This window comes from Numenius arquata, chromosome 17 (genome assembly GCF_964106895.1).
Source record: "Numenius arquata chromosome 17, bNumArq3.hap1.1, whole genome shotgun sequence".
In the NCBI taxonomy this organism is placed as follows: Eukaryota; Metazoa; Chordata; class Aves; order Charadriiformes; family Scolopacidae; genus Numenius; species Numenius arquata.
This window is the reverse complement of record NC_133592.1, coordinates 3424993-3436443: the sequence shown is the minus strand read 5'-3', so window position 1 is coordinate 3436443 and position 11451 is coordinate 3424993. Positions and strand designations below refer to the sequence as shown.

Here is an 11451-nt window from a genome sequence, read left to right as displayed (position 1 = left end):
CTCCATGGCAGGCCCCTCCTGCTGGTCCAGTCCCACCGGACACAGTTTTAGTTCAAATGGTTTAGAGCAGCCCAAACTGTGCAGCCCCCGCCATGCTCAAGGGGATGGGCCTGGAAAAACGCAGCCTGAAGAGCTGGCTTTCCCCGCACCCTCAATGTGACCATGAATGCTTTACCTTGTCGCTGGCTTCTCCAGCGGGGGAGAGATGCTGAGGCCACCACATTCAGCAAAGTCACACAGTCAGCTCCCGACATCACGTAGCGAAAGGAGAGAACAACAGGAAAAATAAAGGAAAAACCCCACAAAATGCACTCAATGACTGGCTGGAGGAGCTGCCCCCACCCACGTATGAGCAAAAGCATCCAGTGCCCCCACCGCCTGGGAAATCCTCTGCTCCCCACCGCATGTGGCCACTTACATCATCTGCCCTTCTCCAGGGAAAAGCCCCTCTCATTCCCAGTCTGGACCTGGAAGTCTCCCGGTCCCCACGAGGCTGTTTCTTATTCTGATTAAAAGATGTCAGCTCCGTGTCATGTGTTTATTTAACATCCTTCTCCTTAACAGCATCCTTACCCCAGAGATGCCACCTCTTCTGCCAAGCCCCAGGGCCCATCCTGGCAGCTGCCCCGTGTCCATCCCCTGGGGATGGTGTTTCTGTCACCTCCCGTGGAGCGGGGACAGCACCAACGCCTGCTGAAACCACTCAGGGACGTGGCAATCGCTGGCGACACAGCTCAGGGAGGGAGGGATGGCGGCTGGATTCAAACCCCAGTGCTGGTCCGGACACTGGTACCACCACAGCCAGGGAGGGGAGAACCCGAAAGGAGGTTTGCAGCACAAATTTGCAGCCCCCCCATCTCAGCACGGCCGGGTATAGGTGGATGCATCAGACCCTTTCACGAGAGCTAAAACACGAACACAAATTCCCTTTCTAAATCAGCAAATGTTTCTCTGGAATAAATCCAAACCAAGCAGAGGTTAACGCATTCCTGGGAAATACATTAAATGCAGCGCACACCAGTCTTCCTAATGGAGCGCGGTGACGCTCCATCTCATCCCGGATCACTTTGATAACCATTGGAAGTCATAGTGGACTTCGCATTAATTTGCTCGGTAACAGGCATTTAGGTTTGATGCACTTAATACGGAAAGAGAGCGGAATGAATAAGTAATTCATCCCCCCCACCCTTAAACCTCCCCAGCCAATTGGCGCAAAGCAAGGGGAGGGTGTATCTTTTAAACCAGTAACTACTTATCACACCTTTCACTGCACAGGAAGCTGCCGGAGTCGTGATAAACACGATCGAACTATTAAACCAAGAAATATCTGGCTATGTGGTTTCCGGGAAATGGTGCCTCAAACAAACCACAGCTCCTGCCAGCAGGGACAGTGTTGTAGGTGCTTCCACGGCTCGTGGAGCGGCGGTGGGCGTAGGGAAGGGAAGCTCCGAAAGCACACGCTCGGAGGGACGTTGTTTCCTTAAAAATAGACAACGTGACACAATCCATTTTTTTTTAAGATGTTCATGAACTAAGCTCACTGTCAACCTGCAAAGGGTTATGAATCGCCAAGAGTCTCGCACACCTACGGGTGACAGAAGGAAGCTGCTGACCCCGGCTCACCACGGCAGCGGCGGTGCTGGGGGCTTTGGTCAGGAGGTGGCAAGCCCACCTTGAAAAGGCGCATCCTACCATTTGCGAGAGACCCCCTTGGTTTCACCCACCTTTGTCTGGCCAGAGAAGAAGTTCTCCTTTTGCGGAGACTCTGCCCCAGAGCGAGCGCCGGCCCAGCCCCGCTCCTGCACTGGCTCCTGCCGCTGTCTGTCGAGCCGCACTTCCCCTTTCATAAATCACATTTTGCATTCTGAGCATGCGTCTCCTCTTCCATGCCATTTTTTTGTTTTCAGATAACCATTAGCTTAATTAATCAAGGGAAATGCATCACTTCTGATTGTCTGCTCTGCCAGCGAAGCCTGGGACGGCAGGGAAAGGCTTCCCACCAAACCATCCCTCAGCATCCCCTCCCTCCCCGGCACGGGCTGGAGTTCACCCGTCCCCCGACACCAACGCTCCAGCAACCACGGCCACCGCTGCCTCTGCCCGGTGCTCGCACAGCCCCGGTGACAGGGAGAGTCGATTAAAACCCTCTTAAGATTCAACACAGGTAACAGGCAAAATGTTGATTTTAATCACAGTTCACCTATTTCCACTCACTCTCCGGGCGCACAGAATCCGATTTTGGGGTCCCCACGCAGGTGGGTGAGAATCTCAGGCACTAAACACATCGCACGAGTTTCCCATTGACTGTGGAGCATCAACTGAAACTAGAGCTGAACCAAGCTGTCAGCAGGGACCTCGTCCACACCAAGTTTAACCAAATAGCTGGGATGGAGCCAGGTTTCTGGTGTGAGCTCCCGGAAGCCCTTCCCACCACCACACGAGCTCGCCGAGCAGCAGACCCGAGCTACACCAGACCAAAACCAACCTCTGCGACAACGGTACCCACCATTGAGATCATTCCACTTGGATACAAGCCTACGGGGCTGTCCCAGCTGAGAGAATGGCATCCACACGCCCAACGGTTGCTTTTCCTCCGATTTAACCCAACTGGCCTCGGAAAAGCATTCTGGCTCTGGCACGAGACCATCCGTAGGCAATTGCTGGGCTGGCACAGCTCATGCAGCGGCTCTCGCCGCAAACAAGCCCCAGCAGGTGCCACCCAGTTGGGTCCTGCCCCACCTTCCTGCCGATGCTACGGAACCCTCGGGATTCAAAAAGGAACGGTTGCCAAGATGATTTTTGTATTTATTTAAATAAAACAAAGCCTGGGGAGGACTAGGTGGCCCAGAAGTGGGCAGCACGGGATGGAGGGGGTTATTTTTGCTTTGGGACCAGCTCTGCCACTCGCCCAGGGAGCCTCACGGCCTTGTCGGGGTGCTGCCCACGCCTGGGGCTCTCGCACACAGCAGGAGGCAACTCACCCCATGTCTTCCAGTGGCTCCAGTGTAACTGCAGGGTCCACCTCACCCCAACCAATTAATTCTGCTCCTCACGAGCTCGAGGCTCTTGTCCATACACATTAATGTACCATCACTGACAGTATTTCAGCCAAGATCTTTTCTGGAAGATAAATCAACATCAAGAAAAGCCCAAGAAGGGCTGGCAACTGAGCCAGTTGGGCAAGCATGGGATTCAGGGGGCAGTTACTGTCCCAGCACCCGGCTCTGCTTGGGATGGCTATAGGAATCCCAGTGGGAGCGGGATGGAGCGCTGCGTCTCAGCCACGTACAGATGGGCTCCCTGGGCACACTGGTAGGTTGCCACCTTCACGTGAGCCATTTCGTAAAGAAATTAGCCCTGCACTCTCTTTTCAGTGGACTCCAGCAATTATTAATCTAGTCCAGCGATGCCTGCAGGCTTCTTTGTGGAATTTGGACCACCTTCCCTTCTAGAGAAGTTCAACTCCCCATCTAACGGTGACCCTCCCTGACATGGGGGATGACACCGCCGGGGTGGCAGCGTCAGGCTGAGGACCAGTAGTCACCCAGCCATTGCAGCCACCTTCCCAGCCGGTGCTCCCAGAAGCATTCCAGCTTTCCCATCGCAGCTGGAGAAGCCCAGCCCTGCCTCGGCACAGCGGGGAGAGGGAAACACAGAACCACCACCTCCCGCGGCCTCGCTGCCTGCCTGGGTGGCAGCGGGGGGTAAACGGGGGTGCCCTCCCGGCACGCTCTCGCCTGCGTTTTTGGGGAAAAGCCAGAACTACATTCCATACATCGCATCCAGAAGCGATTTTAACCTGCAAACACCTGCTGCGGGGGCAGCCCGGCCACAAGCCCGCCCGCACCAGGACACCTCCGGGCCGACCGTATGCAGTAACAAACGCACTCCAGATCCTGGTTAAGTTTTTGTAAAGGTTTATAGTCCTTTGCGATGATTGCATGATACATTTCTTCCCCCCCCCACCCCGTGACACAGCCCTCGGAGCAGGAAGCGCCGCTGGCAGCGCGCGCGCTCCACCTCCCAGCAGCCGGGCTTTGCAATCCGATCTACACTAGCTGCAGAACATCAAATGCACTTTCAACATCTCCATTTAATATTTACATTCAAGCAATTAATAATTGGAAGCTTATAGTTTAGACATTTCTAATAGCAGCAATTTCTATAATAGCTTGTTTAGCTTTAGATAACGATTTTTTTTTCTTTTTTTTTCCGCACATAGAAACACCACATGTGTACAGTATCAAAAAATATATACCGGGGATGGTCCTGCGGGTCATAAGGAGGGCAAGGGGACGAGACTAACAAATGCTGAATGGTTAAAAAGGAGAACAGAAAATATTCGTTTGATATAGTTTATAAGGTGATCTAGGGACTCCATAAATCTAGGCTTTATATTTCATTATATAAATACCTACAAATAAATATATTAGCGTGGCCGGAGAACGACCAGCTTTCAGCTCAAACAATACATTTCAATAACACCACGTACAAACGGGAGCAAGAATCACTCGACAAGTTAGCACTGTTAAAATATAATACTATAACTCTGAGTAACTGGCAGGTCCCGTCCTCGCCTGTCCCAGCCCCCGCAGGTCCCGGGGGCAGCCCCCGACCGTGGGGTGGGAGCAGCAGCAAGGACACCCCGCGTGGCAGGGATGGCCACTGTGCCCGGCCCTGTCCCAGCATCCCCTCGGCGGAGGCTCGGCCACCACAGCGCGGGCAGGGGGCACGCGGGCTCCGGGGAAGGGGCACCAGTACCTTAGAGGGAGGCCGTGGGGGCCGGCGGCCCCGGGATGGGCAGGCAGCTCCCACGGGGAGCAGCCGCCGTCCCACCTCACACCGTCACGTACTCCTTGAAGGTCACGGTCAGGCAGTTTGCGGTCACGTCTGTGATAATTATATTCCCAAAGAAGGGCTTGAATTCCTGCAGGGACTCGGCCTCCTCCTCCTCCTCCTCCTCCGCAGCCTCCTGGGGCTGCGGAGGCTCCGTGGCCGGGTTCTCGGCCGGTGGCGGCGGCACCTCCGGCTTCACCTGCGCCAGGGCCAGCTCGCCCTCCGCCCGCGGTTTGACGCAGCGCAAGTCTATGGGCTCATCCAGGTCCGAATCCAGCAGGATGACCTCCGGCTGCGTGGGAGGCTCCGGCCGCTCCGGGGCCGGGGGGCTGAGGCAGGTGGGGGCACTGATGCTGCGGGAGGTCAAGCGCTTCTTGCCCGGCTCCCGCTCCGCCTGCGGCTCCGACAGGCAGCGCTTCCGCGAGCCGGGGCTGGAGAGGTTCAGTCCCATGGAGGAAGGGCTGTGCTCGCAGACGGGGCTCAGGGACCAGGGCACGAGGTCCGGCTTGGTGGTGAGCTGCAGGGGCTGCTCCGGAGGCAGCGGCAGCTCCTTGGCCAGCGGAGTCTTTCGGGGACTTTCCTCCAGCTCCGCAGGGGGCTGCCGGCCCTCGCCCTCTGCTTTGCTCAGGGCGTTGCTGCCCACCACCCTCTCCTCCCCCGGCTTCCTCCAAGCCTCCAGCTTCTCCTCCCCACCCTTCTTAGGAGTCCTCTCCTCTGCAGCCCGCTTCCGGGGCGGCTCCCCGGACTTGATCTTCACCGCCTGCATCCCGTTCTCCATGTACTTGCTCATGACGATCACAATGCGCCCGTTCTTGTTTTTGTTCTTGACGATCTTCATCTTGCCCCCGAGGCCATTACTGGTCACCCTGTCCCTGGGGGGAGGCCCGGTACCACTGGACAGGTTCTTCTCAGCCCCGTTCTTGCTCTCTGCAGCGAGGTTCTTGACTGGGCCCAGTAGGTTTTTGGCCGGGCCATGAGCCCACTTGTCTGGGTGGGCGACCAGGGGGCTCTTGTTACTGTCCAAGCAGGCCTGGCTCTGCGGCTCCTTGCTGCTGGGCTGGTAGTGGGGCTCGTACATCTTGGGGTCCGGCTGGTAGTGGTGGTGCTTCTTGCTGTTCAGCTGGTAGTAATACTTCCCTTTGCTGTGGGACTGGTGCTTCATGCCGCTCTCCTTGCCGTTGGGCTGGTACTGGTGATGCTTCTTGCTGTTGAGTTCATACTGGTGCTGCTGGCTCTTGCCGGAGGAGCCGAGATCCAGCTTTGGCCTGTTGTCCACGGCAGGGTCCTGCAGCCCCGTAAGGATGTTCGAGCGGCGGGCGAAGGAGGGAAGCTGCAACACAAAGCCAGAGGCGGCGGTGAGAAGGAGGTGCCGGTGCTCCGGCAGGTGCCGAAGGCTCGGGTGAAACCCCCGCCCCTCCGGCGGCTCTCGTTACGGGACGCTGCATCGCAGGGTGCCGCGTCCTCCAGCAGGCAGCCCCAGCCCACTCCAACTTACAGGCTGCGCATTGCTCCGGATTAATGAAGCAATGAAAAGAAGAAAAGCACCCTTCAATCAGCTGTCTGGGAACAGGGGCCAAGCAGGACCGCGGCCGCCGAGCTTGCGAGCAGCCTGCTAATGCCGCCGGGCCGCGGGCACAGCGGGTCTGCCCCACAAGCATTGGGGGGGGGTATGTGTGTGTGTGAGGGAGGAGGAAGGGGGGGCTGGGGCCGCCTGATGAGCTCAGCGCTGGGGCCCGGGGGTCCCCCGGGCATCGCGAGGTGCCCCGGCTGCGCACACAGCTCCTCAGCATGATGAAACCCGCTGAAAGGGGCTCCCGGGGGAGGGGGCCGTGCCGCAAACAGGCCGCCCGGGCGGCGCGGGGCTGGGTTCCACCGCGCATTTACCTGCACGACCAGCGGCTTCGGCTTGGGCCCCCGTTTGCGGTATCCCATCAGCTGCTCCTGCCGCTCCCTGCGGGAACACGGAGTCACGGCGAGGCCCCGCAGCGGCACGCGGAACCCCGGGGTGCACCCCTCCCTGCGCCCCATGCACGGCAGCTCCTGCGGTGCCACTGACCCTACACGGGGGGGGTGTAGAGAGGTGCTGTGAGGGGAGCCGGGGTCCCGCAGGATGTAGGGGGGGGGGGGGGGGGCTCTGGGGGCACGGCCGGTTGGCCGAGGCTACAGGCGCCTGGCGAAACGACTTCCCCGCTCCCCCGCCTCCCCCTGCTGCAGCGAGGGGCTGAAGTTTACAGTTTGCGCCAAAATACTACAGGAAATAAATGCAAGGAAAGGAAAAAAAAAAAAAAAGAAAAAAAAAAAGAAAAAAAAAAAAGAAGCAAAAAAAAAAAAAGAAAAAAAAAAAAAAAAAGAAGCAAAAGCCCGTCCAGGCGCAGCAGCAGCAGCAGCGCCGCCTCCTCCGCTCCCAGCCATCGAATCCCCGGGCCGGCAGCGGCGCCGGGCGCGGCGTGGGGGGAGCGCGGCGCGGGGGACCTTGAACCGGAGGCGTCGCCCGGCGGCCCCGCACCGCCCGCCCCGCCGGGGCCGCGCCCCCCCCCCCCCCCTCCTTCCCTACCCCCCCCCCCCCCCCCCCCCCATCTCCTTCCCCGACCGGGCCCGTCCCGCGCCTCCCGCCCCCGCCGCGGCCCCCGGCCCCGTGACGCATCTGCAATTGCCGAAGCGGGTGCCGGTGCCCGCCGCCCCTCCCGGTGCCCCCCCCCATCCTCCCCCCGCCGCTCACCTGTTCTGGAAGGCGATGAGCAGCCGGGGGTCCAGGATATTCTCCTCCGGCTCCCACGTGTTATATCTTGCGAGAGGGGAGGAGAGCGGCCGTCAGCCGCGGGGCCCCGCCGGGAAAGGGGCCGGGGTCCCGGGCAGGGTTGCCCCGCAGCACCGGGCCCGCCTGGGAAAGGACGTGCGGGGCTCGGGTCCCGGGGGAAGGGGGATGGGCGGGCAAGAAGGGGGGGGTGGTGGTGGTGGTGGGGTGCGGGGGGCGCGCACGGGGACGGAACTGTTTATTTAGCGCAGTTATTATTCCGGAGGAATTCTAGGCATGTCATGATGAAATTTTCCAAATCCCGGACCCAGGAAAGCGGCCGCCGGGCGGAGGAGGGACCCGGTCGCTTAGTCCGGAACAGCGCCGCGGACACCCCCCCTCCCCTCACCGGCCTCCCCCCGCCGGCACTGTCATGCAAACCCCAAATACTCCGCAGCCCGCAGCGGCCGCTCCCGCTCCGCGGCCAGTGCCTCCGCCTCCGCGGGCGGCTCTCGGGGGCTGCGGGGCGGCGCGGGTTATTTTTGCGGTTATTTCCCCCCCCCCCCCTCCTCCCTTCATTTTCCCCCCACGCCCCCCCCCCCACCTCCCCTCCGCTCGGTTCTGCAATATGGAGCCCGGCTCCCGAGGAGGGAAAGGGGGAAGGAGCCATTTTCTGGTGCACATCAGCCGCCGCCTGCCCGCCTCGCTCGCCTTCCCCCCCCGCCGCCACCACCGCCGCCGCCGCCGCCACCGCCGGGCCCCGCCGCCGCTTCTCACCGCCCTCCCGCCCCCGGCCGGGGCCCTTTCCCGGGGCCACCGGAGCCCCGCCACCGGGGCCGCCCCATCCCCATCCCCATCCCCATCCCCGCTCGGTACTCACTTGGGCGACCATCCCCTCCATTTCACCAGGTACTCGACTCTGCCCTGCGGAGCGCGGGAGGCAAAGACACGGCGTCAGCTGGACCCGCCGCCCGCCCGGTCGCCCCCCGCCACCGCCACCGCCGCCGCCGCCTCCCCCCCCCCCCCCCCTCCCCACACCCCCTCCGCCCTCCTCACCTTTCGGATCCGCTTCTTCTCGATGCTCTCCACCGCGAAGACGTGCTCCCCCACCGCCGGCAGCTCCATGCTGCAGCCGGGAGGGGCCGGGCCGGGCCGGGCGTCCGCGGCCGCCGCTTCAGCCGGGCTCGGGCTCGGGCTCCGGCAGCTCCCGCCGCCGACCCGACAGACACTGAGCCCCGGCCGCCGCGGCACCGCCACCCGTGCAAATCCCGGAGCGAGACGTCAGGGAGGCGGCGCCTCCCGGGCCCGGCTGCCCGTCAACGGCGGGGCCGGGGGATTGGCGCAGCCCTGCCGGGGAGCGAGGCGGGGAGGGGGCGGGCGGGGGCCGGGCAGGGGCGGGAGGTTTGGGGGGGGGGGGGGGGGCCGCGGGCAGCCCGGCCCCCGCCCCACGCGTGACTCAGCACGGCCCCCACGGCGGCGCCCGCGGGGCAGGTGCCGCCACCCGTGGCGGAGAGGGGGGGGGGCTGCCCGGAGGATGCGTGGGGGGGTGGCAGAGTAGGGGACGAGCCCCCCCACCACCACCACCCGGGAGGGCTCCACGCCGCGGGATGCGCACCCGCCCCGCACGGCCCGGGCCCGCCGCCTCCTCCCGCGGGGCCCAGCCGGCAGCGGGAGGCGGGTGCGAAGGAGCGGCCCCGGGCCCGGCACGGCGGAGCCCTCGCTCCGCTCCGCTCCGCTGCGGGACCGGGCCCCGCGCTGCTCGGCGGGTCCCGAGCCCGGCCCGGGGGGGGGGCGGCCTCGGGGGAGACCCCCCCCCCACGCTGCAAGATGGCCGGAGCGCCCCGGGGAGCGGGCCCGGGGCAGGTGGCGGCGGCGAATTTCCCTCGCCCGGTGCCGGAAGCCGCGAACGGCGGCGGCGTGCGGGGACCGCGGGGAGAGCCCGGGGCGGGCGGCTCGGCGCCCTCGCCGCTCGTCTGCGCGGACGAAGGGCAGCCCGCCGAGGCCCACGCGTGTCCGTGCGGCGGGCTGACAGCGGGGGGACCCCCAGCCCCTCCCCGCCCTGCTCCGGGGACGGGGGCGGTGCGCGGAACGACAGGCGACCCTCCCCCGGGCAGGTGGAGCGGGGCCGGCCGTGCCCGTCGCCGGGAATCTGCCCGGTGCGGAGCCGCGGCGGCTCCGTGAAGCCCCCGCCGTAGGGGCGGGCGGCTCCGGGCCTTCCCCGCCGCCCCTGCGGTGTCCGCACCCCGGCCACGGCACCCCGCGGGGCAGGACACGCGTGGGGCTATTCCCGGGAAGGCGCTGCCGGAGGAGGGTGGCACCGCCTGGAGCCCCCAGACCCTCCCGGGGGTCTCGGCTCCCGGGGCTGGTCGAGCTCGGTCCCCGCAGGTGCCGGGGCGGGACCGGAGCCACCGCATCCGATGCGCAGCGAGGCCGCCCCAGGGCCGGGGGTCCCGGCGCCGCCACCCCCGCCCGGGCTCTGCCGGAGCGGGGCGTCCCGCCGGCCCATAGACGGGGCGGCCGCTCCCCGCGGGGCTCCCGGCAACTTCTGCCGGGGTGCGGGAGCGGCGGGGCTGAGCCCCAGCGGCACCGGGGCCCGGAGCGGCTCCTCCGCCGGGGGTCGGGCAGCAGCGCCCGGTTCCCCCGGGGCCGGTCCCGCCCCAGCCCACGGGCTCGCCCCGTCGCCGTTCCCTCGGGCGGCAGGACCCCGCGCCTTCGGGGGCCCTTCCCGGGCCCGGGGGTGCGGGGGGCACCGGGGAGGCACCGCTGAATGTCACCGCGTCGGAGACCATAACAAAGACGCAGCCGCCGCGATCGTAGAGCCGAGCCAATAAAAAGCAAACTGATATTACAATTTTGATTTCCCTGGAGGGCCGAAGGGGCTTAATGTAAGAATTATTATCCATTGTGAACAGCAGCCGAAAGAAAGCACAGACAGGAAGATTTAAATTTTTTTTTTTTTTTTTAACTTAGCGGTTTTCCTAAGAAACGTACATTCATTGAAATTTATGCCAGCGGAGTTTGTTAACCCTCCCCTTTGACATTTCAAGCTTCTCCTGTTGCCAGAGGAGACAAGCCGAGCACAAACCACTAATGCCTGCAATAAAACTAAACGCCCAGGGACGAGCCCGATTTGGTGCAATTCCCCTCCAATCTAGGTAAGCTGCAGAGCACTCCAGCCTGCGGAGCCACGGTGGATCCGGGCCCAGCCTGGCCAGGGAGGCTTGGCTTTTCCTGGGACACAGCTGGGAAGTGGGGATAAGGAGGACAGGAGCTGGCTGGCTGCATACATATCTATAAAAATATAGTTTTTTTTTTTACATGCATGACCAGACACCCTTGGCATCTCCGTAGAACCTGCCCCAGAAGCAGTACAACAGGCCATTGATGAAATATAATAGTTAAAAAAAACAAAAAAAAAAACAAACCCAAAAGGTGTGAAAGCAACACTGACAACCAGTATTAAAAGCATTTTAATCGTTGCCTGGCTCGTGGCTCCCGCGGCTCAGCACCAGCTCCCGGCCTGGAGGTTTCTGCAGGATGTTCATCCGCTTTCTGTTACTGGGCTGATTGCACATGATTCGCAGTAATGATTGTAATGGTGGTGATTTTCTATCTCTTACCTCACTCAGATAGCAGCGGTTCATGAACTGATACATCTTTCCCTTTGTCAATTCGAAAGAGGACACCTTATTTGAACCACATAAAGTATCCTAAATAAGGAAAGCAGGGAGCGCTTCCAACTGCTGCCTCTTCTTGGCTGGTTGGGGCACATCGCAGGGATGAGAAAAGAAAAAGGGTTTCCAACCAAAAGAAACAAGAGCCAACCGCTGCCTTTCAAAGCCAAGATCGCAGTCGTTTAATTCCATGCATTTGGTTTATGC

General features: G+C 62.3%; 1 protein-coding gene across 1 annotated transcript; it reads right to left on the bottom strand.

Moving 5' to 3' along the window:
• Window positions 1-4212: 4212 nt before the first annotated feature.
• Window positions 4213-8810, bottom strand: CBX4 (chromobox 4). The gene is made up of 5 exons (XM_074160093.1): window positions 8627-8810; window positions 8451-8494; window positions 7556-7621; window positions 6721-6787; window positions 4213-6166 (listed from the first exon to the last, which is right to left on the bottom strand). Exons 1-5 carry the CDS (start codon window positions 8693-8695, stop codon window positions 4838-4840), a joined length of 1575 nt encoding a protein of 524 aa, XP_074016194.1. The 5' UTR covers window positions 8696-8810; the 3' UTR covers window positions 4213-4837.
• Between the last annotated feature and the right edge of the window lie 2641 nt (window positions 8811-11451).